This window comes from Diceros bicornis, chromosome 35, assembly GCF_020826845.1.
Source record: "Diceros bicornis minor isolate mBicDic1 chromosome 35, mDicBic1.mat.cur, whole genome shotgun sequence".
NCBI lineage: Eukaryota > Metazoa > Chordata > Mammalia > Perissodactyla > Rhinocerotidae > Diceros > Diceros bicornis.
The window spans coordinates 19,928,498-19,955,929 of NC_080774.1; the positions used below are offsets into that span (position 1 = coordinate 19,928,498).

General features: G+C 44.9%; 1 protein-coding gene across 4 annotated transcripts in view; it reads left to right on the plus strand.

The window, feature by feature from the left end:
* Positions 1-26,947, plus strand: part of GRK3 (G protein-coupled receptor kinase 3) — a 118,800-nt gene extending 91,853 nt beyond the window's left edge. For 3 of the 4 annotated variants that reach the window (XM_058531665.1, XM_058531668.1, XM_058531667.1), the window contains 10 exons: positions 2,168-2,275; positions 10,392-10,458; positions 11,186-11,286; positions 15,421-15,487; positions 16,905-17,000; positions 20,213-20,375; positions 22,641-22,777; positions 24,412-24,492; positions 25,136-25,249; positions 26,116-26,947. In XM_058531665.1, the coding sequence (XP_058387648.1) occupies positions 2,168-2,275; positions 10,392-10,458; positions 11,186-11,286; positions 15,421-15,487; positions 16,905-17,000; positions 20,213-20,375; positions 22,641-22,777; positions 24,412-24,492; positions 25,136-25,249; positions 26,116-26,277 (1,096 nt within the window). In that variant the 3' untranslated portion in view covers positions 26,278-26,947. The remainder of the gene's footprint in view (positions 1-2,167; positions 2,276-10,391; positions 10,459-11,185; positions 11,287-15,420; positions 15,488-16,904; positions 17,001-20,212; positions 20,376-22,640; positions 22,778-24,411; positions 24,493-25,135; positions 25,250-26,115) is intronic. The other variant, XM_058531666.1, reaches the window with a different exon arrangement.
* Positions 26,948-27,432: the final 485 nt, after the last annotated feature.

The window sequence follows — 27,432 nt, forward strand, 5'->3', positions numbered from 1 at the left end:
GTGGTGCCGACAGCCACAGCACTTGTGTCATGAGCTGAACATCACTGTCCCAGGCACGCGTGGCTAGCTGCTTTGAACCTGTTGTTATCTTCACAGAGACCCCCCTACGTCATAGGTATAATTATCTACTTTTTATGGCATGGAAACTGAGGTTCAGAGAAATTAAGTGACTTGAACAAGGTCACTTACCTGGCACATTGTGGGGCTAGAATTAAAGTCCAGTTCTGTCTGACCCCCAAGCTTGTCCTCTTTACACCAAGTGGGCAAACTCCCCGAGGCTTTGAAATGATCAACTTAGTACTAGAGTAAAGATTTGGGGCCAGAATTTCCGCCTAGACCTGGTTCCTCAGGTCTTTTCAGAGCTGCAGGTGTGATCCTGGGACTTCGTCTGGCGTGGGCTCATCTGCAGAGCGGCATGTGGTTGAGATTCCTGATGTGAGTTCATTTAATGATGGAATCAAGTGATTGTAAACTGAAAGTTAACTGTGGAGTAGCCATGAATAATGAAAAAAACCCCTTTGGACTTGAGCAGATCGTCAGTAACTAACTTGAGTACCAGCTTACTGTATGAAAGAACACAAAGCCGTGTCTCGCATCACAGTGTCTGCAGACATTCAGGTGCTCTCGCAGTGTGAACAGTAGTACAGAGCTTCAGTGGGAAACGTCGGGACACACTAGCGGCCGCCGTGTGGGCAGAATCAGGACCCCACAGTGGCAGCAATCCGGAGTTCTGCTTTTATGGTGTCCACTGTGAGCTCAGAGACCTGATCTGCATTAACCTCTTGTAATTATCCTTGTCGATATCTTCCCATTCCACAATCGGGTTTTGATTTGAGAATCCCTGGTTAAAAGGTCACCACAGAGGTTTTCCCCGGCACCACTGAAATTTAACCTTCCCAGAAAATGGTTTGGCTGCCCCTCAGAGAAATCTCCCATGCTCTCCGTGCGGCTCCATGACCTTATGCTGTCAGACTCTGGGTGCTGGATGGAGGAGCTTTTCTGAGGCCTGGCCCAGCGCCCATTTTCACTGTTTGAGAAAAGGTTTTCAAAGTAGAACTCTTAGACAGATGGCACTGGGCCCAATGCTGATCCAGGACCGTTCATGATCTGGGATCACTTTTCTGAGCAGATTCTCGCTGTTTCTGAATATAAGTAAATTCAAAATGATTATAATAAAATAAGAATAGAGATTAAAATCCCTAACGTGGATTGAGTGCTTATGTGCCAGCACCATTTTAAGTCTGTCGCATATGTGCCATCCTCACGGCCACCCTGTGGGGTGCAGGTGTGACCTCCCCACCCATTTTGTCAGTGGCGGGTGGGAGCGTTGGAGGATGTGCAGATAGGGCTTTTGTGGGGCCCTTTCAGGCCCCGTCTTTGAAAGCTCCCTGTGAGCCGCCTCTCGCTCTTCGAGGTGGAGCAGTGCGTGCTCAGCTCCTTAAGAAAGGGTGGGGAATCGGAACGGAACAGAACTTAGAGTTGCAGATACTGCAAATTATTCATAAAGTGGTTGTCCCCCCAAGTGATTTTTCTCAACTTCCTGAAAATTGGCTGAGTCCTTTGACCTGTCAGCATCTTTTAAAACCTGACATGGGATTTCTCCATCTTACATACCTGTCGGCTTGTGCCCCCACTTCGTCCCCACTCGCCTGGGGACTGTCACCAACTGTGTAGGTGGGGGCTGCTTCCTCGGCATGTGCGAGGACAGGTCCTCAGCACGGGCGGGTGACACCACAGCGGAGTGCCCGTCCCCATCCCTTCAAGGTCCATCGTGCTACAGTGTAGTCTCCTGTTCGTCGTCCCCAACGCCACACGTTTCCTCACAAGGGCTCTGGAACAGGCAGACCTTGAGCTCTTCCTAGCTGTGGTGGAGAAGGACTAATGAGATTTCAGAGTTCACCTCCGAGACTACGAGACTATGGAGCTCGCAGTTTTCATGTTTATTTCGCATGGTAATTTATTTATATTAATTCCTGTGCTAATTACGCCGGAAAGGTGGTTTTCCCATTGGGCGTTGGATGAATCGTTCTTGTGGAAGCACCATCATCCTCGCCCCCTTGTTCACAGTTGCTGCCATTTCGTGAATGACGCCCAGACCTCTGATGAGCTGTTATGTCTCCTCAGGTGGGCACGTCTGCTAACTGCATGTACACTGTCTTCTCCCTAGGGGCACCCATGGGTACATGGCTCCCGAGGTGCTGCAGAAGGGGACGGCGTATGACAGCAGTGCCGACTGGTTCTCCCTGGGATGCATGCTTTTCAAACTCCTGAGAGGGTAAGCCAACTACATCCTTTTAGTACTATCACCATGGCTTGTACTTGGACAAAAATCCAGACTATTTAGATGTTATTCGGCCCTAATATTATTCTAGATCACACAGTGATCTTTAAGCCACATGCTAATCAAGATGATGACCATGGCTTTTTCTACCTTATAAAAGCGAGAACGTCTTTCCCATAGCTTATAGAAAAGCTTGTAGTTTGGTATTTTTGTTCTGTGCCATGTAGGAATTACATCACATTTAGACCTAAAATAAGACGGCATTGAAATATTTCCATTGATAAACTTTGTTTTGGGAATAAATGTTCTTTTAAAATGTGGATAATTAAAGAAGGTAGGATAATGTTTTTATTGATTGATTGCAAAATTGATGACTCATAACTGTCTTATGAGCTTAAAGCATTTTGAGGGTTACTAAAAAGAATGGAGACTCAAAATGAACCCATTATAAAAGTACGCATTTATTTGTAAACACGCTGAAATTGATTTGTGTTTTAAATTAATTTGTGTTATACTTGACTTTTAGTTCTAAACTACCAATGATGAAATAGAGTGGAAAGATTATGAAATGAAAACACTCTCAAAATATGTTCTCATATTGAACACTTAACAATTATAATTAATAGTTCCATTAATTTTAAGAATTTTTAGCCAATGTTAATGGAGGTCTTAAGTTTTTTAAATATGTTTTTGATTATTCTTCATTCACAAAGATACAAAAAGCACTTAACATTAAAATTTCCAAGTCAAGATTATCCCTCTCATATTTCTCCTATGAACACAGGCCTGGGAGTTTGCTAAACTTTTCACATGTCCGTTGGAAAGCCTTGCTGAGCACCTGTGCATCTTCTTACCTTCAGCACATTCTGAAAAGAGGCTGGATTCCATATCCTCCCCTAAAACTAGGTTCGAAGCATCCTTGCTGCTTCCTCAGGACTCTGATAATCCGGTGGTTCTTTGCTTACCGTATTCACGTGGAAACTAAAATTGGATTATTGCTTAGAAAGTCAGGTCCTGTTGGTCCTTAATTGAATCATTGTATTTGTGGAGCCTGGATGGCCTTAATTCATGTCGTCAGACCAGCTGACCTAATTAGAGAGTTTCTGCAAGACAGACCAGAGAAAACTACGTCCCACCTGAAATGTCCTTCCAGCTGGTGGGGTCGCTGCATGCATGGCGAGCGCATGGAGACACCCCATGGGTCTTTGTGGGGGTCTCCGCTGCAGATGGGGTTGGAGATACAGAATCTCACTTGGAGAATTTCGAGATGATAAAAAACTCTGTGCAACAGCTCACCTGTTTAGTGAGTCAGAAATCAACACTAAGACGTAACAGGGAAACCTGCAAAGCTGTACATTTAGGCCTTTGCTTCTTTATTTTATTTTATTTTGTTATTCTGTTTATAATAATTTCCGTGCATATGGACTGGGGACAATCTGGTGTAACACTGTTTTTAAAACATTCTGGGGGGCCGGCCCCGGTGGCGCAACGGTTAAGTGCTCGACGGCCCAGGGTTCACTGGTTCAGATCCTGGGCGTGCACCGACACACCACGGTGTCAAGCCATGCTGTGGCGGCGCCTCGTATAAAGTAGAGGAAGATGGGCACAGATGTTAGCCCAGGGCCGATCTTCCTCAGCAAAAAGAGGAGGATTGGCAACGGATGTTAGCTCGGGGCTGATCTTCCTCAGCAAGAAAAGAGGAGGATTGGCATTGGATGTTAGCTCAGGGCTGATCTTCCTCATAAAAACAAAACAAAACAAAATTCTGAAAATTTGTTTAATTATTAACTCTATGCCAGCAGTGTGATTTGTGGCTGATAAAGTGAATTCAGTCTTGTTTGGCCATAATTCAAGTGTGGAGTACTGCATTGGAAGATCTCAATTCCTTTGTGAAGTCTTTGATGAGGCTCTGTTGAAGCATTGAGTTCAACGTGGCTCCTGTTGAAAGGAGTCTTGGCCGACGGGGAGACCTCCAGGGGATGGTCATGAGGAGGGGATGGGCTGGAGGAGAGGAGATGGTGAAAAGAGCTGGGAATCATGGCTCCTGTGGGAAGTACAGAGCTTAGGGGAGCCTGATGATGGGCTCCAGGGGTTGGAAGGCCCATCTTAGCCAAGGGCTTCCATTCATGCCGTCTAGCTCCAGAGAGCAGGCATTTTAAGGAAGGAAAAGTTGTCCGTTTGACACAAGAGTGTCCATTCAAGCGTTTGAGTTACCCAGTGAAGGAGTGTTCTGCCTCAGAGATAGCAAGCTCCCTGTCACTGTCTGGTGACCATCTATTGAGGCTGAAATACAAAGAATCCTTCCAGTGTAGCATAGGTAGGATTGGATGAATCTTCCCTCCTAAGATTTATGGTCTTATGCCATTGTTTCTATTCCTGGTTCAAAAGTCATTCACGGGAAAGGATATAGCGCTAAAACCAAAGAGCAGGGAACTGTTGTTTGACTTAAGTGATTTAAATTAAATTTGGTGAGCGTGTGTTGAGTACCTACAGTATGCAAGAGACTGTGCTGGATGCTCTGGGGGAAGGAAGGAAGGAAGGGCGAGCGAGAGGAGGAGGAAGGAAGCCACATACAGTTCTTAAGGATCTTGGGAGAGAGTAGGTAGATACACAGGACCGTGAGCCAGGGGTGCTCACTCACACGGTAGCAGTGTGCTGGGGAGCACAGAAATGGGAAAACCAGTTCTAACTTGGGAGAGTAGGGTCGACTTCACGTGGGGGATGGTATATGAAGTAGACTTTGAAAGATGGATAGAATGGCAACACGAAGACTCGGGGCGGGGATAAGCCTGTTTTCTACGTGGAGGGGACAATACGGAGCAGGCTGTCTTTCCGCATCAGTGACCCGTGAGTGGCGGGTCAGCTGTTTGTCAAGAGGGGAGGGTGTGCTGAGAAAGGAGGTCGAGAAGATTGGGGTCAGGACTGGGGAGAACCTAGAACTCCGTGCTGTGGAGTTGGGGCTTTGTTCTCGAGGTCCCAGGACTGCAGGCTTTTAAGCAAAGGAAGGACGTAGTTAGGTTGTTTTTCAGTAAGAGGGTTGTGGCACAAGCATGGCGCATGGAGGGACAGAGACAGGAGAGTAAGACCCCGGGCAGAAGGCAGTGAGCACTTGGTTGAGCCCCACGGTACTGGGACAGAAAGGAGGCACTGAGTTAATGTTAATAGTTGGAGTCCATAACACTACAGTGAGTTTTGAGTTTTTTCTTTTTTTTTTTTTGATGGACGCTCGGATATGGAAGGATAGGAGGCAAAGATTGTGCTGGTTTAGAGTCAAGGTAATTGAGGGGATGGTGATATCGTTACCAAAATCAGTGGTTGTAAAGTGTCAACGGTTCATATTAAACTGATGCTTATTGAGGAGGCTTCAGAAACTAAACACCGTCATGGGGTCTGCAGGAGCTGGGGCTGTGCACAGGAGCCTTCATCCTCTCAGGGGTAAACGAATGGATAATGTCACCTGTCCCCTTCCTTGCAAGGTTGCGTGTGGGAGAACCTTGAAAAATGTGTGCAGAAGCATCCTGTAGTTTTCATATGACGCATAGAAGAGAGCGGCGAGCAGCTGTCTTTCTCAGGCACAAGGGGCCTAAGAAAATAAAACAAGCAGAGTGGGAGAGTGAGGGGTCAGAGCACCAGGCTGCGGGCCTCCTGGGCGCAGGCTCAGGGAGCAGCCTGTCCCCTGTGCATCCTGGCACTCTCGCAGGGCAGCCACAGTGTCAGTCCTTGTAGAACAAGCCAGATGCTGTGCCGGCCACTCCCCAGTGCTCCTCCCCAACCCCGGGGACGCTCAGCAATGCCTGGAGACATTTTTGGTTGTCACGACCGGGGGAGGGGCTGCTACTGGCATCCAGCAGGTAGGGGCCAGGGACGCCACTCAGCATCCTACAGTGCACAGGATAGCCCCACGCTGCCCCCACAAAGAATCACCCAGCCCAGAAGGGCCGCAGTGCCAAGAATGAGAAACCGCTCTAGAGCGTCATCTCCTCCTTCCCACGGCTGTGCAGTGGGGTTGAACCAGGGTCCCCAAGGGTCCTTTCGCTTCTGTCTTCTGTGACCAAGTACTTGTTGCAGTGACCAGTGGGTCGCATTGCTTCTGCTGAAACACTTCTCCACACCCTTAGTTTTATCTTGACACCATAGAAGAATACCTCAAGGCCTGAGGGGAAGGAATCTGGATGTGAGGAAGTTGTCCAGGCTTGACGGCGTGTTTTGCATTCCTGGACTGATGGACCAAGCCGTTCAGAGGCCGTGTGTGTGGGTGCTGGTTACTACCCCCACTTCAAATGACGTGGTCACATATTTAAGAGCATGTGTGTATGAAGATGTGCCGAGCTGCAAATGTGCGGAATTGCCATCATGGTCCTCAGCCTGGATTTCAGATGTCTGTTATGGAAAAGAACTGATGTGACAGTAGCCTTGATCTTAAGCTTGTCACCATTGATTGTCTATCCCTGAAGATGTCAGATGGGAAGAGCCTGCGTGGTGGTCTGGGGAGAGCTGGGCTCTGCCTGAGGGTATTGAGTTTTTTCCATGTAGAGAAAAAGGAATGTTTATAAATATTTTGGCAGCTATTGGCTTAGGTTCAAAACACAGATTTGATGTAACATGTAATCTTCCTGGTATTCTAAAATTAATTTTTGATGTAAGAGTTTTTAAACACATGTAATTATCAACATTGTTTTCAAACTCATTGTTTCACTGTGAATGTGATATCTCTAATGTGGTGTGTGTGTGTGTGTTTTTCCCCATCATTTATCATGTCTTGAACGATTTCCCAACTCATTTGGGAGAAATTTGCCGCTCTCCCACTCGATCTGTAATTCAAAAGCCACATCTGATGGCTGCACATGTCAGCTCTATTCCCATAACATTCTCTGCTGCAGCCGGAAGGTTGCATGTGCTGTTGGGAGAGCTTGGCTCGCATCGTGAGCTGTTGACAGGCCTGTGACTGTCTCCTGTTTCAGGCGGCTGCAGGAGGGAGCAGCTGTATCACAGGACCTGCGAGCACCACGCGCCTCGCTCAGAATGGAGATTATTGCTCTCGTAGGTTTTCTTTAACATTTTCCAAAATAGAAACAGATTCTTTGGTTTTGTTCACAAAGAATAATCAAGAAGCCATTGGAAACAGATGTGCATCAAGATTTTTTCACTTGAAAGACCAAACTTTCTCAACACTGCAGCACAGAATTGAATAGGTACAAAGCATTTCCGATAATTTCTTATTGAGTCGGACGCGGAATAGCTATATTTATAAAATGGGGTTTGTAGGGACAGGGCCCATGTGCTGGAAATGTTTTTGGCACCACTAACTTTAACTCTGTGAGCCTCCCTCTGGTTTCATGAAAGACTTTTTAAATTTAGCACAGAGCGTTTCTGTCAGAACACAGCACAGCCCTTCCCTTCCAGCGTCAGACGCAGGCGAGCACACGAGGGTCGAGGGCGGGCGTGGGAGCCTCTGGCATTGCACACAGCAGCCAAAGCACAAGGATTTGCCCAAACACAGGATCTTCACGTAAATCCCCTTCTATACGTTAAGGATCGTTGTGAGGTGGAAACAGCTAGGTGTCAAGCAGAGAGACTAAGGTTTTAGTAAGATTTCATGAACTTTTATTCCTTTTCTCTCATACCATGAACATGTTAATATCTCTGTGTGTTTTGCATAACAGTGATTCAAGTATAATACTTTTTAAAAATTATATCTTATGGGGCCGGCCTGGTGGCGCAGCAGTTAAGTGTGTGCACTCTGCTTTAGCTACCCGGGTTTTTAGGTGCGGAACCATGGACGCACACTGACACACTGCTTGCCAAGCCATGCTGTGGCGGCGTCCCATATAGAGTAGAGGAAGATGGGCATGGATGTTAGCCCAGGGCTGGTCTTCTTCAGCAAAAAGAGGAGGATTGTCAAAAGATGTTAGCTCAGGGTTGATCTTCCTCACCAAAAATAAATAAATAAACAAATAAATTAAATAAATAAAATAAAAATTATATCTTATAAATAACAAATAAATATTGGTTTGTTGTCATATCCTATTTGCTTTTTTAAAATGTACTTAGCATTTTTTTTTATTTTGGTGAGGAAGATTAGCCCTGAGCTAACATCTGTGCGCATCTTCCTCTATTTTGTATGTGGGATGCCGCCACAGCATGGCTTGGTGAGCGGTGTATATGTCCGTGCCTGGGATCCGAACTGGCGAACCCCGGGCTGCTAAAGCGGAGCGTGCAAACTTAACCACTACACCACCAGGCCGGCGCCCCTATTTGCTTTTTAAAAAATGCAGTAATTTTACATTTTTCTCTTTGGAAACAATTAGGGTGAAAAGAATATTTCCAATCAAAATCTAGTTTGAAAATTAGCATATGTTTGCTTGGTACTAATTCACCTTGTTGAGATTCTTTTTTTTTCCAAATTAATGCTTTCAAGGGATGAAAATTACTTTGTATTTCATTGCATGATAAGAAAGAAAATAAAGCGTTAGAGTGCCCTCTTTTGTACAAAAGGAAAATTAAATGATTTAAGGCCGTAAATGCTCTGAGATGTCTTCAAGGAATGTTTCAGTGCATAACTTAGCTAATGCAGTAAGGTGGGCAAATCAGTAGCAGTGAGTAGCAGTGCAAGGATGGGGAGAATTTTAGTTCTTTTTTCCAAATCACATTGATTTATGTGTTCAACATTCTAATCCATTTTATAGTTAACTTTTTGTGTGTGTGCGTGTGTGAGGAAGATCAGCCCTGAGCTAACATCCATGCTAATCCTCCTCCTTTTGCTGAGGAAGACCGGCTCTGAGCTAACATCTATTGCCAATCCTCCTTTTTTTTCTCCAAAGCCCCAGTAGACAGTTGTATGTCATAGCGGCACATCCTTCTAGTTGCTGTATGTGGGATGCGGCCTCTGCATGAACGGACAAGCGGTGCGTCGGTGTACGCCTGGGATCTGAACCCAGGCGGCCAGTAGCGGAGCGCACGCACTTAACCGCTAAGCCACGGGGCTGGCCCCTATAGTTAACTTTTAAATATTTTACATAATATCTTGCCTCAGAGGTTATATATGCCTTATAAATAAAGCTATAGGGCTACTCATTTTACAGGTGTATCTCACTATAAGAAATCACAATCATATATATCCCTTTAATTTTCAAATAAATAAACAAGGCTGTGGTTTGCTAATTTGTACGTTTAATAGTCTCTTTTAATGGTAAGATTTCCTTTAAAAGCCAGCTTCTCCAGAGTTTTAAAAACATGGTAAAGAGTAAGAATAATTTGTTTTACATAGTTTATCAAGCAGACATTCATTTTAGCAATGATCACTCTATTAGATACCTACTGTATACTGCCATTGTCTTGCCTACTAGTGGATACGTCATTTTGGTGGTTCTCTCACCATTTCTGTGAAGTACCGGCCTTATACTCATTTTACAGATGAAGACATTGATTTTGAAGGTTTATGTGACTGGCGATCAGCCAGTGAACAGCCAAGTCACAACTTGAACCCAGGTTTTCTGACTCTTGAGTCTGGGGTCTCCTTAAGTAAAACATGAGTGAGCAGCTCTCAGATCCCTGGAGGGTCTGGGGGCACAGGGTTAGTTTTATATCTGTTATTGTCAAAGAAATATGTTGCTTAAAATCACTGGTTTCTAGAGGGGAAGTGTGTTCGTCTCGGTCATGTTTTTGGTTTCAAGTTCTTGGGGTTTTTTGAGAGACTATTATCCATCTTTCTAAAAAAATAAAGTTGTATGCAAGTTACTGTTATCTCAAACACTAATGTGGCAAATGTCATATAAATGACTTTCATTTTCTTGACTACCTGTTGGCTAATTATTTTTTTCTAATGATATTTTAAAATATCACTTGGAATATGTTTCTAAAGCCTATTTTAGTGCCATGATTTCACAGATGTAAGCAGCAGGCAGTTCAAGTAAGACATAATTCTTGCTCTTTTGGGATCTAACATATCTGATCGTCAGGTTTTCTCTGGAAATGATAAATGTCTATGGCTTTTGTATTTCTATAGTTTTGAATGAACAGCGACAGAACACAGTACGTTACCTAAATAGTAGTGACTGGTATGTAAGTTACATGATACCATCTTGTAATAGAATGTTCTTTATTTCTACAGCCACAGCCCTTTCAGACAACATAAAACCAAAGATAAGCATGAGATAGACCGAATGACGCTCACCGTGGTAAGGAGATAAAAACTCTATTTGCATTATAATTTTCATGTTTCGTTCCATTACAACCAGTGTAGAAAATTGCTTTCCTAAAATAAAGTGAAGATACAATCCCTAGAAGCATTTCTAAAAGAAAAATGAATGGAAATAGATGCCAAGGTAAAAATCAAGATTTGCTAACCAATAGCAAGAGAAAGATAGAGAAAATCGAGAACAAGACTAAAGGAATCAAATAAAGGGAAAATTACTGAGCCGCAGAAGAGCAAGGAGGCCTTGTGATTCTTGTATCCTGGCCACAGCCTGTTGATTAACTTTGAAAATGATTAGTAACCATTTTGTTTCTTTCAAGTAAATATTCATGATGAATTTGCAATTTTTTTTTTTTTTTTTTTGTGAGGAGATCAGCCCTGTGCTAACATCCGCCAATCCTCCTCTTTTTTTGCTGAGGAAGACGGCCCTGGGCTAACATCTGTGCCCATCTTCCTCCACTTTACATGGGACGCCGCCACAGCATGGCTTGCCAAGCAGTGCATCGGTGCGCGCCCAGGATCCGAACCAGCGAACCCCGGGCCGCCGCAGCGGAGCGCGCGCACTTAACCGCTTGCGCCACCGGGCCGGCCCCGAATTTGCAATTTTTAAGACTATCCTTATCCAAGAAATGGCCTCTAAATCTGGCAGTGTGTGAGGGACATTGTTTCCATGAATGCATTTTTGAAACTGTATTCTTTTTTCCCCCCAGAATGTGGAACTTCCAGACACCTTCTCCCCTGAACTGAAGTCCCTTCTGGAGAGCTTGCTCCAGAGAGACGTTAGTAAGCGGCTCGGCTGTCACGGTGGCGGGTAGGCTGTTGTTTCTGCTTTGTAACTTTACTGGAAAGCAAAACGGTTATTTTCAATATATCAAAAATCATTCCTAGTCTTTAAAAATCTTCCATCTCAATCCAAGAGAGAAAAAAATGACGTGGGAAATAGATGTATATTGTCCTATGTGTTCTATAATTAACAAGTTGAAGGAGTCACTAACTTTTTAACTTGAAAAATCAATCTTGTAGATGATGGAAATGAATTCTGGTATTGCGTAGTCCGTTAACTTTTAGTAATGATTATATTTGTAGTTTAATAGTCTGATCTGGTTCTCACATATTTTCTCTCATGCGAAACTAACTGCATCTTATACATGCTTTCTATCCACTGCCCCCTCTGCTAAAACAAAAACAAAAACAAAAACAAAATCCCAGACAGTAATACCTGGAAAGCTTCTAGAAAAGGACTTAAGACAGATCTTCTCCTATTTTAACTCATGTATGTATGTCATATATGTGTGTATGCATGTGTTTTTAGAGTAGCATATGTGTGTGTATTATATCTATATATTATATGTATATTATATAGATAGCTAAAGAATGTGCTTTATGCATATTTCCTTATTTATTAATTTGAGAAATTACCTATTCCTGCTATAATAGGTGAAGATTTAGCTTACTTATTACTCTCTATATAGCCTTCCCTTTCCACGGCCTCTCAAAAGAATTGAAACACTATTTTTGGTTCCTCCTTTGCTGAACCTTTATAGCTTTAAATTCTGTACTTACTCAGTTGTGCCTTGTTCCTCAACTATACATAGTTTCTCTTGTACTTTATAAAGGAGGGTTTGGCCATTCCTGTCTTGCATTGTCATCTGTCATCTTCTCTCCCACTGCTTAGTTTCTGTCATTGTTAATTTTTATTTTTACCTTGTCAAGTTGATACTGTTTACTCCCTAGTCTGGGATCATAGTCAATCTTTGTGCTTTGCACATAGGCTGATTTCAGAAGATGCAAATGAAGAAGCAGTGTTTATACTATATGGCGACATAAGTGTATGCAGTTTTTTATGTAGTTTCTACATAGCCTGGTAAAAATCCTAAGTTTTATATATATATGGGATATATATGTGTGTGTGTGTGTATTTATATATATGTTTTATATATGAAAAGATAATATTACGGCTGTGGACTCCATTTTCTTTGAATCTGCCGTTTACCTGGTCCCATCACTTCTGCTTTTGTATGCGCCCCCACCCCCAACCCTTTAGCTGGAGCGTGTTCTCCTGTGAGAACATGAGAGAGGGAGTGTGGGGGTAAACCTTCTGTGTTCCTGCATATCCGGAATGTCTTCCTGCAGTCCTCAAACATGACTGGTGTTTTGGCTGGATACAGAATTCTTTTTTTTTTAAATAAAGTCTGCTTTTATTTATTTATTTTTTTTCCTTTTTCTCCCCAAAGCCCCAGTAGATAGTTGTATGTCATAGCTGCACATCTTTCTAGTTGCTGCATGTGGGACGCGGCCTCAGCGTGGCCGGAGAAGCGGTGCGTCGGTGCGCGCCCGGGATCCGAACCCGGGCCGCCAGCAGCAGAGCGTGCGCACTTAACCACTAAGCCACAGGGCCGGCCCTGGATATAGAATTCTAAATGGATAATAATTTCCCCCAGAACCTTGAAGATGTTGCTTTACTGTGTCCAAGTGAACAGTCAGGGCTGGTCGTGGAGCTCAGTTGTCACTCAGGATGTCAGGCTCTCAGAGTCCCTTTCACCCAGAAGACTCCTGGTCTTTAGCTTGGGGGATACTCGACTTATTTGACATTTCCTCTCCTCCCTTTCCTTGGTTGGCTCTTAGAACTCGTGTTGGGTGGACGTTGGCATTTCTAGAATGGTCATGTACGCTCCTCACCTTCAGTATTACCTGTATCTTTGCCTGGATTCTGTTTTACTTTCTGATAGCTTAAATTTCCACCCCTTGTACTGATGACCCTTAAAAATCTTTAGCAGGCTTGGTTTCTTAAAAGTAGAACCTTTCATAGGTCTCCCCCCCATTAGAATAAACATCTAGCTGCAGGTGTTCGGGGGAAGAAAGTGCAGGGTGTGTGCACGTGTGTGAAGGGTCCGTGCACAGAGTTCGGGCAGTGTTCCGTCTTCAGCCTGTGCCTCCCCCGCCCCCAGCCCCTCGCCCCCGCCTCGCACTGTGATGAGCTGGAGCTCAGCGTCTCTGGCCCCAGGGCAGCGGCTCTGCCACTTTCTGCCGTCAGTCACTGCTCCTCCATCCACTCCCATCTTGTCTGCTGATGGTCATCCGCCCCTCTCTTCGTGCTGGATTTATGTCTCCTCATTCCCCTTCCATCATTTTAGTGATTTTGGGGAAGGAGCGAAGTCACCTGCCTGTGCTCAGTCACTGACTTGAACCAGAAGTCTTCTCCCTGGGATATTTTTAGTCGCTTGGATATATATACATGCAAGCAAACTTCTCATTAGCCTAGCACATTTAACATGTAGACGGTGACAGGCACAAAATGGAACAGAATAAGAAAATCACCGGAGCGTTGGTGGTGCAGTTGCAAAGGGGCACACTTTGACTTGGCTTTCCTTCATTCATTCCATAAATATTTAGTGAGCCCCCGAGCGCCAGACACTCCTAAGGGCTGGGCTGAGGCAGTGCCCAGGTAGACACGGCCCCGCCTTCTTGTGCTTACGTGGGGGTGGGGGGACCACATTATAGAAACAGGCAGATAAGTGAGATGACAACGGGAGGGAGTGAGGTGAACAGGGCAGTGCGGTGCCTGAGCCGCCAGCCCTGTGAGGAGGGTGGGGAGGAACACTCCAGGCGCAGCGGCCGTGAGGGCAGGGCTCTGGGGTGGAATAAGCTTCCACGATTCCGAAAAGCAAGAAGGAGGGAGAGGTCAAGCCAGGTCGGCGAGCTGGCGGGCTCCGGCAGGTTCCACTTGCCACGGGAGGCCACTGCCGAGTCTGGAGCAGGGGAGTGGGGAGATCACTGAACAGGAGATTTGGGCGCTGGGCGGAGTGGGTGGGCTGCGCTGCAGGGGCCAGAGTAGAGGCTGGGGGTCAGGCGGCAGTTAGAGCGGTTCAGGTGAGCGGTGACAGTGGCCTGGGTGGTGGCTGGGCGCGTTGACGCAGTGCAGGGCATGTAGCATCCCCTCCACGATCAAAGGCACCACCGCCCCTCCTGGGCATCGCCCTGAGGATCTGAGGTGGTAGGAGGGGCTCAGGCCCGGGACTTGCCGAGGGAAGAGAAGAGTCGGGGGTGGTCCTGGCTTGTTGGCCCGAGGCAGCAAGGTGTGGGAGGGAAATCAGGAGTTCCGCTGTAGAGCTTCCAAGCTCTTCCAAGTGGAGAGCTCCAGGAAGCGCTTGGATATGTGGGCCTCGCTTGGGAGATATATAGATTCAGGGGTCATCTGCAAGTACAGGCCACTTGAAGGCCCGGGCAGGGTGCCATCACCCAGGGAGTGATTGCAGAGGAAGGGAGCGGAGAACCAGCCCTGGGGGTCAGGGTTGGCCGAGAACCACTGTCGGGGTGCTGGGAACGTGCGTGACCCTGACGCGGGCTGTCCTCAAAGTACACAACTACTTCTGTTCTGCATCAACTGAGATTTAATGGTGGTCTCCAGGAAAACTTGTTTCTTCAATTTATAAAGGGATTTGGCACGCACCATAATATTAGATTTCTAGTTTGCTTCTCAATACATATTTGGTGCTTCATATTCCTATTATTTTATTTTATCATGACTTGTAGACGTTTGCTGTAAATCTCTTTAACGTATAGATCTTTAATTTAACTCTTATTTAACTTGTTCTCACAATTACAGAATCATATATATATCTGTGATATATGTATATCTATTATACATATATAATACATATATATTTTATATATATCTGTGAAAACTCCCAGGTTATCTTAAACTAGAATAAACATTCCAAATAAATTATCATCTGAGATAATATTCCTAGCTTCAGCATACAATATTTCTGAACATCACAGTGTTTCCTGCATTGCTTTGAACGAAGCATAGTTTTACTTGCTTTCTTAAAGAATTGGAAATAGTTGTTCCTCTGTGTTCTTAATAAAAGACAATTTTTGCAAAACATTTAATAGATTTCCAAATTCATACTTAACCACTGTTATGATTCTCTTTCTTCTACAGTGCACAGGAAGTAAAAGAGCACAGCTTTTTCAAGGGCATTGACTGGAAGTATGTCTACTTGCAAAAGGTACTCCCCCGGGATGCCATCCCGGGTACCACAGCCTCTGCAATCTCTCCATCGGTCTCTACTTCCTGGCCCTGCTCCCCCAGGTCCCCGCCCCAGCCTCCCCTGTCCACAGCCTCCCTGTCCACAGCCCCCCCCGTCCACAGCCCCCCGTCCACAGCCCCCCTGTCCACGCCCACCCCTGTCCACAGCCTCCCCCGTCCACAGCCTCCCCCGTCCACAGTCCCCCTGTCCACAGCCCCCCTGTCCACGGCCCCCCCCGTCCACGGCCCCCCCGTCCACGGCCCCCCACATCCACGGCCTCCCCGTCCACGGTCCCCCCCCGTCCACGGCCTCCCCGTCCACGGCCTCCCCCGTCCACGGCCTCCCCGTCCACGGCCTCCCCGTCCACGGCCTCCCCTGTCCACGGCCTCCCCGTCCACGGCCTCCCCTGTCCACGGCCTCCTCGTCCACGGCCTCCCCTGTCCACGGCCTCCCTGTCCACGGCGTTCTTGCTCTTCTATCCACGTGTGGCCATATGGCTAATGCCCTTTGAGATCGCTACTCTCTCTTCATTTCCCTCGTTTAACAATCTGAAAAGATCTGCATAAGTTAATAAACGGTGCCGTGGAGCGGTTATCTGGCTAGTTCAAATGTCCCTACAATTGAGACATTTTTAGCTTCAGCCCTTCTTCTTGACTTCTTATCTCAATGTGGCTGTATTTTTATATAGATCTGTTTTAAAATGTTCAGGAAACATTTGTCATAAACTTACATACACTTTTTAGCCCAGCACCACGTAATTTAAGAATTAGTAAAATTGTATATCAGCATAATTCCTTTTCTTTATTTTAAGATATTTTTATATTTTCAATGATATAGGCAGACACCCCAAATTAGAGTTTTTAAAAAATGTCGATTATCAGCTTTGGACACGTTTTTGTGTGTACTCGAGCTGTGGAGGAGTGATGCTCTGTTAGTTCTGCCTGGTTAGAATCAGAGTTCCAGCTCTGGTCAGTTAGCATGGGCCCCAGGACGTTTGTGGGTGCAGAGCGCTCCGTCCGGGGCACCACTGCACATTAATGCTTTAGCAACTCGAATGTGGTGCCGCATCGTCTGAGAGAACGTGCTCTCTTAACGTTGCATTGGGGGGATGTACATTCTTGAGACTTCATTATATTTAATAATTACTGAAGACGTTGGATATGAATCTTTTTTCTTTTGTTTCCTTAAATTTGTCTAAAATCCGGGTCTCCCACTGAGGCCATTGGGTGCACGATCTCGTCTGTGAGATGTGTGATTGATTTGCATGAGCTTGGATGCTGTGCTGCGCAGCGTGGCGTGTCGATATCTGGCACTGTGTTCTCTTTGTAGCGTGGTGGGTGGGGAGGGGGCCGTAAGGGCGTCTGGTAACTGAACCACACTTCTTTGGCTCTTCCAGTACCCTCCACCCTTGATTCCTCCCCGGGGAGAAGTCAATGCTGCCGACGCCTTTGACATCGGCTCATTTGATGAAGAGGACACCAAAGGCATCAAGGTACACACGTGATGTTCGCTTTCAGTGTTTTTGGAGGGTGGGGTGATTTTTAATTGGAAATCAAACTTAGTGATTGTCTTAGTATAGGCCTGTTTGTGGCATGTAACTTACAAACGAATATCTACATATCTGAAGAGTGTAGAAGTCAGGGACCTAAATGAGTGAGAAACTATGAAAGCTCTCTTTGGACTAATCATTTTATGTTTGGTAAACTGCAAAATGGTCAGCGTTTTATTGATTTGGGTATATTTGCAATTGAAATAAAACTGGAATGTATATGAAGCAAGGAAAACAACTGTGTGATGGCGAATGTAATTCTCCTCGTGCCAAAGAGCCAGTCATCTTAATTCTTCTAAGTATTAAGATCTCTCTGTGTTTAGGATGAAAAGAGCAGACAGCATGAATCATTTTGCATTTGTCAATCAAAGGTGAAATAATCACTGTTTTTTTTTTATATAATCCTCTGCATTTTTTGACCTTTTGTTAATATCATTACTTTTCCAAGTAGACAAGACATAATTACAGATGGTGAGTCACTGAGAGCATCATCCTCATTAGGATGCTAAGTCTAAGTGTATTACTACATGTCAGGCTCTCATCTGCCCCCACTTCACAGCTTCCCCCGGGGTCTCCCCACTCCCTCCGAGATGCTCCCCATCTCTTCTCAGCTTCGGGCATTTATGCCCTTCTTGTGTAAGCCCCCTCCTTTTCCTATCAAGAAGCTCCCCTCCAGGAGGCTGCAGCACTGTTAACACACACGCCTGCGAGGCGGAGAGAAAAGAGTGACGGGCAGAATGCAAGGGGCTGGCAGGAGCTGTAACTAGAGATGCACAGAACTGGCGTCAGTAGGATGTGGGGACGGAGACGGCGGGTGAGTGGCTGGAGGAAGGGGTGAAGCTGGGAATGAGAGCGCGCCAGGAGGCCGGCTGCAGGGGGATCTGGGGAAGGGAGTGGCGTGGTTAGAACCGGCGGCGTCAGGAGAGAAGGGGCTGAGGCGTAGCGGCGACGGGGGCGTTCACGGGACCGGCTTCCCTGGAGGGCGAGGGAGGGCAAGGGTGAAGTAGAGGGGGCCAAGGCCGCTTCTGTGGGCAGGGGCAGTGGCTCTCCTGAAGGATAGCAGTGTGACCACTACCCAGATGTGTACACCTTCTGTCCTAGGCACCTTCTGTATACCTGGACACGCAGCACGTGTCAGGTGTGTAAGTCCCTCTCTGCAGCAGTGCTCCGGGGACCATCCATTCACAAGGTTATTTCACAGGATCACTCTGTCACAGTAGACTTTGTCATCAGCTGTGCTACTGTCCATCAAAGGGTACTAAAAATATGATGACTATCACGTGGGAATCCACGAAATTTTTGATGGTAAAACAGATTCTCATAAAGAGATTCTTTTTAAATTTTGTCAACCATGGTCTAGACTGTGGAGTCACAGGCTGGGCTCAGACCGCACTTATTAACTGAGCGAGTCGGGGCCATTCAGGTCACTTTCTGAGCTTTGGGTGTCTCACTGTCAAGTGAGCAGTTTCATCGCCAAGATGTCTCTAAGCATAAATGAGATAACGTGGTGAAGCCTCGGGGCATACAGTCGGTGCTTACCCTAGGAGCTTCTGTGATTGTGGTTTGGGTCTTCCTGAGCAAGAGCTGAGAACCAGCACGCTTAGAGCAAGAAGTGGGGGGCAGGACGGCAGCATGACAGGAGCCCAGGTCCTGGCCCCGGGGGGATCTGCGTTTTAAGAAACTGTCTATTCTTTAGCGTTAAAAAGGGGGCCCAAATCATACATTGTTCTTAAAAAGAAGCTCTCCTCAGGTAAATATAAATTTTCTTCTTTGTTTTGTTCATTTTTAACAATATAGGCCGAGTCATAAAGGTAGGGCTTTCTGAAATTGTAGGAGGCAGAGCGGTTTGTGCATAAAGCAGAGTCGACCCTTCCAGAACAACTACTTTGGAAAGGAGTGTGTTTTTACTTTCGCCAAACTCTTCAGGGTGTGTCTCAGTGTCCCTGATCAGGGTGGTCTTCCAGGCTGACGCTCCAGCGCCCCACCACACACACACACACACACACACACACACACGCACACACGCGCCTGCAGGTGTGCACATTGCCTCTGGTGCTCACACTCCGAACAGCTGAGGATTTGAGCTCTGGGCTTGGTTTGGGCCTCTGAAGGAAACAGAAAGGAGAAAGGCTGTAGGAATCAAGGTGGTCTTACCATCAGCACGTTATTATCACGGGTCAGGGAGAGGGGAGGAGGGCGCCCGGGCTGGGACCCGGGCTGCGTGTGCGTCCAGTGTGGATTGATTTGCTAAAGGCCTGCGGGCTGGTGCTTCACCCTCGCTCTTTCTTTTCCTTCTGAATCGCTCGCCTGTTACAATATCGATCCCTTAGCACAAGGGAGTGAGTAAATCAGGTTTCTAAAGAGATTTGGGCTTTTGAAAGACAAACATGTTATTTTCCATCAGGGGGATTGCTAGCCTTTCCGCCACAAAACTGTAGCTCGGATGCATAAAACCCTTTTCATTTTCACCATGCAGCCTCACTTAAGGGCAACAATGAAGAATTTCAAGTAGTAGTTGAGAAGAGAAATGCTATCATTGAGTGCAATTTTTATTACAGAAACTCTTAAAGGCTAAGTGGCCTGCACGCTCCGTGTGTCTTGCACGTCATAAGCACTTATCCATACGATTATACTGGGAAACTTGGGTTCGTTGAGAGGTTCACGGAATGAATGATAAATTCAGCCTTGTTTATCTTTTGTTTTTCTCACTTTTCAGATTAATTGAGGGTAGTTAAAAAGTCCCCCTGGCTCCTCCCTTGTCATTGTATCTAAAACCATAGGAATCTGTTTTCTTACTTGTATAATAAAATATCGTCGCCGTAATTGAAATTTTATTCTGTTGTCAGAGTCCTTTAGAATGTTAAATAAAACCCTATGTATGTTAGTTTTCATTGGCAAGAATGTAATGAAGCATAGAAGATTGGGCTGAGTCGGACTGACCCAGGAGCGAAAGTGAAGTGCTCATCAGTTCTAACTATTCGTGGAGCCTGGTGGCTTGACTGTCATTATAGAGATTTGTGACAACTAATACATTGTCTCTAAATGGTTATGTGCCGTCATTGCTTATCTGCCTACATACAGTTATGGTACTCCCATACCTGTTGCCTTCGTAAGTATGTTAAATCATAAATATCTCCTTTTCTTTCAATAATAAGCTTCTTGACTGTGACCAAGAGCTCTACAAGAACTTCCCGTTGGTAATCTCTGAGCGCTGGCAGCAGGAGGTAGCAGAAACAGTTTACGAAGCAGTGAATGCAGACACGGATAAACTTGAGGCCAGGAAAAGGGCTAAAAATAAGCAACTTGGCCACGAAGAAGGTAAAATAACGAGTGTGTCTCAAAATATTTCTAATGCAACATTTTCAGAAGTTCTTGTAAAGCTGAAAAGGTATTTGGGTCATGAATCCAATAGAGGGGAAAACGCCATGACTTGTTTTAGTTTTATCTGGCCTGGAAAAGTTCAGTGCACTCTATCAAAGTCTTCAGTCAACATATAAATAAAACTGTGTCAAGATAGTCGGCAGGATTTTGTTGTGTGTCTTCTTATCTTGGAAGTTTTTTGCTTAAAGATTGAGTGTCACAGTGTCGGGAACAGCACTGGCTTCGTGGTTGTGTGGCCTGTGCGCTCTTAGAGGGCACCCCACTCAGTGTATGCTCTGCCGTCACCACCGTGACGGTCTGAATAACTTTTGAACAAGGGGCCTGCATTTTCATTTTCCACTGGGCCCCACCCAGTCTGTAGTCAGTCCTGGTGAGGAACTCAGCATTTCATGTCGCTTGTCAAGAGATGTAAATATATATAAATACACTTATGTTATAAACAGCATTAAAGAATCGCCAAACCGTACTTTTGTTCACAATATTTGAGTGCCCTGTTAGGATTTCCAAAGTAGAATACATAACATCAAGTATTCAATAAATCAATCATTCTCGGTTCACCAAATATTGTCACTCTTGATTTTTCTAAGATTTTTGTGAATTTTATATATTTAAATTTATTGTGGTTGATGATGAAAAGATAGCACTTCATTTTACTTCTAAGCAAAGACCTTTTTGAGGTTAACATATAATAAGAATAACCAGAAACAACTTCATTCTATTAGTCAGTTGCTTTGGTGGGGCATCTGGATACAGGCTTCATTGTCTTGTCGGCAGTTTCCCAGTATCATTTGTCGTTACCCGTTACATCAAAGTTGCCCCAGTACACCGAGGGAATATCAGAGCCCTTCAGCTGTGTGCACCTCCGTTCTGCAGGGAAGGGGGCTTTATTTCTAACCTCTTCTTTAGAAAACAGGTCCATTGAGAGCGCTCTGGACTGTGTTTGTCGAAGCCGATTTTACACAGGAAATTATATCCGTGGTAGTTTGTTCAAAGGAGAGCCGTGATGTCACTAAAATCTTGACAAATTGGACCCAGAAAAAAATATATATCTTAATGACCTTGTTGAAGTGTATCCTTTTAATTAGAGCTACAATTAGAACATCTAGAAAATGAATGAATTTATCTTCATATATAAGTAGTTAATTTGGGCATAACTGGATCTTGGTTGCAGATCTCAGAAGTCGCCCGTACAGAAGCACCTAGTGTGGGCTTAGGTGTCTGAAGTGAAAACCCAAGACTTACACTTTAAATGTACTCTAGAAATGTAGACACTTCTTCCATTAAAATGGGAACTCCATGGACCTCCCCCGTCACCGCTGACCCTCCCTCGTCCCCTTCCTCCTTGGTTCTTCCCCTCCTGCTTGTGCGCGTGTGACTTGACATGGGTATGGCTTATTTGTTTATTGTCTGAATGTCCTCCTTAGACTGTAACCCCCCTGAGGGTGAGGAGTTCTGTCTCTTACTGCTGAATCCAGAATGCCTAGAACGTGCCTGGCACCTAGGTGTTCACTTAATAGTTGTTGAATGAATGAGTGAGGGAGTGAATGAATGATTGTAGCATGGTCGCCAAGGCCTTTAATGAAGGCAAAGCAAGCCACTTAAAAATTAACCTTTTTTTTTTTTAAGAGCCAATTCTTCACTCTAAAAATGTAATCAGGGCTCAACATGAGTGCCTTAGCTTGGTCTCTTTACATAACCGTAGATTTGGGGGATAAATATAATCTTAAATCAAGGAATAAACAGTTTTTGGTCTTTGTGTTGCTGTGGCTTACTTGGAGAAGAAAATCCCCGCTCTGTTATTTTTTATAAGATTAAAGGCAGATCCCCAATCCACATGAAGGCAGAGGTACTCTGCGCGTAGACTGAATTTATTTAATTACTCTCTCTTCTCCAGTTCTCATTAAACATGATAAAAAAATTAGTTTGGAAACAGACTTTTGCCCTCTCAAAGCAATTTATGAGCATCATGAATTTATCAGATTATTGAGCAACAGCCATTTAATATGTTAGTCGAGAACTGAAGAAACCTGTTCTTTAGTCCTGGTACGCATGCATTTAAAAACTGAAGTAATGGTTTCTGAAATGTGTTATATTTATGGAAACTTGATTTTTCCCAAAAGTATGGAATTCTTTTTCTCTGAGAATAGTAGAGACATTCTGTTTCAGAGCCCGTTTGACTTAGAGTTAGTGTCTGTTCCTCAGATTACGCCCTGGGAAGAGACTGCATCATGCACGGATACCTGCTGAAGCTGGGAAACCCGTTCCTGACTCAGTGGCAGCGGCGATATTTTTACCTCTTCCCCAACAGACTGGAATGGAGAGGCGAGGGCGAGTCCCGGGTAAGCGTAAAGCGGCATTTCCACGCACTTATTTTCGTTCTGTTGACTGTCGTATGGTGATTTCAGATTGCTGGCATGTTTTATAAAGTATCCTCCTAAGCTCTGTATATCTGTTTTGACCTGTATACATCAGATTTTAATGTTCACATTTTAATTTTTAAACTTCTGAGTCAAGGGAGGGTTTTGTAATATCTGAAAATAGACCGTGCCCTTCACCGAGGCCAGAAGCAGCCAGGTTTGAAGAAGGCTGGAGAGCTGTTGCGTAGATCCAGAAAGAAAAAAAACCCTGGGACATTGGAGTCAGACAGAGACGTTTAAATCCACTGCTCGCTGTCTCTGGGACTCTGAGCACATGACAGGGACTAAGCCTCAGTTTCCTCATCTGTAAAATAGGAGAAATAGAAATTATAACAACTACTACAATTTTTGCATATTTATCTTTGGCCAAGTGTTGTTCAAAAAAAACAAACTCATTGAATTTGTTTAGCAACCGTTGAGGGTCCAGCTTGTGTTTTGTGAAGAGGGAGCCAGCGCTTAGAGAGGGACAGTTGCGGGTGGGGGGTGATCCACCCAGGGTCGGCCTGTGCTCTCGGCGTCCCCATCATGTGGCTCCCCCATGAGCCGTGCTGCTCGGCACAGAGGCGAGGTCGCCCAGCCATACCTCCTTCTGTCTCCACCTTGTTGGAAAATTCTAGGTGGATTTCATACAGTTGGACGGGAGGGTGCAGCTGCCCTCTCAGGTCCTTTCAGGAGCTCATGTTTGTGAACAAGATAATAAGAAATTTCTGATCCACACGGTCTCTCTTAGCAAGTCAGGCAGCATTTATTATGCGCCTGCTGTGTGAGGAGCCCAGGGTTGTCACCATGGCAGGTGCCCACCCAGGTGGAAGGCATGTGTCTGCTCTTGGGGCGGGAAGGTTAGTCATGGTGAGTGGGACAGCGGGCCTGATTATTAGCAACATGGTAGATGTATGGATCTGTGGGGTATTGCCGTCAGCTCGCCAGCGGGCAGTGTGGACAGTTGTAAGCCCGAATCTTGTCTATTTGACTTGAGAATGCGTTTTCTAAATCCCTTTTGGTGAAGATGCCATTTAATTAGGAGCAATTGCTATTGCCTATTACTGCATTCTTTACCAGTAAACAAGATCTCTTATTACTAGTGCGTCTATAGAAGTCCTTTTCTAAAAACTAATACATCTAGGATCTGAGCTATGATTAGGAAGATTCTTTGGGGGTCCTGAATTATACCTCAGGTGCTGGAAGGTATTATATAATATATAAAATATATAATATTATATAAAATAAATATTTTATTTTCTTTATATATATTTATGTATTATATTATTTTGTTTATATTTTTATATTTATATTATTATTTTATAATATATATTTTATATTATATAATATTTACCAGCATCTGAGTTATAATTCATTTATATCTTATTTTATAATATATAATATTTCCAGATGATGAGTGGCCCTGGGCATATTATGCATTTATTATGCTCTCTGCTGGTAGGTCACTGTTGTGCACGTTGAAAGGAAATTGTCTCACTTTTCAGGATATTTGAAAACTAAAAAAAAAAGTCTTCCTCTGTTTAACATCAGATGCAATAAATTATCTTTGTTTTAAGAGTCGACGTTTAGTGTTCCGTTCAAGAAGCTACATAATATGCATGGCTGGATTCATAAGTATAAATAAGGAAAAAGAAAAGGTGAGAGTTTATGATGGTGTTGTTTTTCATTTAGGATTCCTGGAGTATTTATCCAAAAAAACATAAAATGGTAAGGTACCCATGACGCTATAGCATTCACCTTAGGCAATAATGCTATAGACCCAGTGTGACAATCTTTTAAGGATGTCACCTGTATTTAGAACGTCATTTTGATGTTGTCAAAATATCGTTGGCTTGCAAGCTAGCATTACCAAACATTACAGCTGCTGGGGTAGAAGTCAAGCCCACACCTCTGCTCATGGAAGCCCCATGTCACACTTCATCGTGCCCTCCCAAGCGTACTGATGGAGTTCGGATGAGTGTGTGATGTGGAAGGTACCCGTGTGGTTCATAATCGTCCAAAAACCACTCTGTGTTGAGAGAACAGCTTTCCTGTTTTGCCTTGGAGAGACATTCCTTTCTTTGCAGTTTTCTTTGAAATACTATAATTTGAACTTTTCTCTGTGTTCTTTTGCGGCCATTTCTTCCCACTTCCAGAATATCAAAGAAAGAAAAATGCCAATATTGGTTTTTTTTTTTAACTTTTTCTAAGCTGATAGCTTTGAGTATTATTTATTCATTTAACTGAAGAAATCATGAAATAACGTGAAGTAATGAATCATTTTTTTATTTTTATGGTTAGCAAAATTTACTCACGATGGAACAGATTCTGTCTGTGGAAGAAACTCAGATTAAAGACAAAAAGTGCATTTTGTTGCGGATAAAAGGAGGGAAGCAATTTGTCTTGCAATGTGAGGTGAGTTTTCGTGTATTTTTTTCTTAGGCAAAGGTTAGAACAGTTATATAAATATTCAGCAAAGATGGCTGCCGATGATTTTCTTCCTCTATGCTTTATCACTTAGAAACTTTGCAAGAAAGCCCCAAGGCACAAGTTCTCAGCAAATTAACAGTTATTTTTAAAGAAGCAAATATTAGACAATATGAGGAGGAAGTACGTGAAATGATTTGATTACTCTATCTGGAAACTCGGTCCATTATGTAATAGGGGGCTAGAATTTTGTTACGTAATTTTCCCAGAGCTTATCTTTCAGCATGTTAGAGGCTGAGGTTTGTATATTTAAATAAACATAAGATACCGAAGTGACTCCTCTTGGAGAAATGCCATCTTTCTCTCCCCAAAGTTCTATTGTAGCCCAGATGTAATTCCTGAGCACTTTTCTTCTGGTGTGTGTGTTTTTAAAGAGCATATTTAGAGAGAAACCAGTAGTAGATACAAAAACATGTATTTCATAACTTCATTGCTACATGGCACATACGGAGGTGCTTTTTAATTTCTCAGAACTACTCATGGCTTATTTTAGACTTGAGTTGTTTTAGAAATCAGAAGTCAGAGGCAGTGTCTAAAAAAACTAAAGGTGGTGGTTCTCCTGGTGGGCTTGTATGAGGATCGTCTGAAGGGCTTACCATGGCCCTTGTCTTCTTTCTGTGGAGACCCTGGAGGGGTCTCTGCATGACCCACCGGTTGATGGCCCCGCGGTGGGGCAGAGAAATAGTATGTGCTTTCACAGGGGGTTCCAAGGACGCTGGTAGTTACCAGAGGCATCCACGTCTGTTGGCCGGATGGGAGGCTGTTGTGACTTGTCCCTCTGTGTCTCCGTGTAGAGTGACCCGGAGTTTGTGCAGTGGAAGAAGGAGCTGACAGAGACGTTCACGGAGGCCCAGCAGTTATTGCGGCGCGCCCCGAAGTTCCTCAACAAACCTCGAGTGGGCGTGGTCGAGCTCTCCAAGCCCCCCCTCTGCCACAGGAACAGCAACGGCCTCTGACCCCCAGGACGGGCAGGCTTCTGAGGACGACATGCCTCAAGGAAGGCCGCAGCAGCTGTTTCCAGCCCTGGAAATGGAGCCTTTGGAGAAGCCTGAGGATGAGAGGTTGGGTTCACTTATCTCCGGGTTCTTCTGTGGTTGGGAAGACCCTGGACGCCGAGATGCTTGGAACAGGGGTCGTGACCACGCTCGGGCTCAGGGTCGACCTCCCTCCCCTCCTGAGTGCCTCCCGGCCACCGCGTCTGTCCGCACTCGAAACTACTGAGGACATGAGAGTTTCTTTTCTTCGCTACACGCCTGTTTTGGTATATACGAACCTAGAACTCGAAATGATTCCTACTTGGCACTTCAATTTGTATGGCTGATGTCAAACATGTCTTAGACTTGCCAAGATGGAAGTTGCCTGTCTGCAGTGTTGGGTGATGGACTGCCCTAGTGTTGTCATATTTGATCTGGAAAAACTGCTGCTGACTTTCTGTGTCTCTGCTCCATACGCCTAGGGGATGGGAGATCAGCCACGGGTTCTTCTGTGCACTTCCAAACCAACTTCTTGTTGTCCTGGGGTTGAAAGCTGAAGATGGTTTCTGGAAAGGTTGCACTAGGGCCCCCCGGCCCGCCCCTGACAGGGAGCTCCCAGGCCCTGGGGACAGAGGGCACGTGCCCTCGGAGGGCACGGGAGTCGCTCGTAATGGAAGGCGTTCAGCAGTGGATCCTTGGAGAGGTTTATGGTGATTCTGAAGGAGAGGTGGTGGAATTCCAACTTTCAGGGAAAAAGCGATTTTCAAGAATGTTCTAGTAAACCACAGCACTTTCTCCTGTCTGCCTGTGCACGGACGCTTGGGAGTGAGTCTGTCTCGGGTTTCAACAGTAAGCACTTGTGTGACACAGTGATTCTGGTCCCTTCTGCCTGCCCTCAGGAAACAGATGAGTAATGGATGTGTAAAGGAAGGAAAGAATTGCTCTGTTTTCCATTTTAGTATAATTTAAAATGAATTTTATTGAAAAAAAGAATGCTGGAGAATGAATGTATCAAAAAGGGTTAACTGTATATTGACTTCTGTGTTGTCATTCGTCTGTCGTTGGGGGTAACACGGCACTGGGGGGTGATTCTGTGACAGGGCTGCGTCAGATCCTAGAGGCCATTTGCCTCATCCT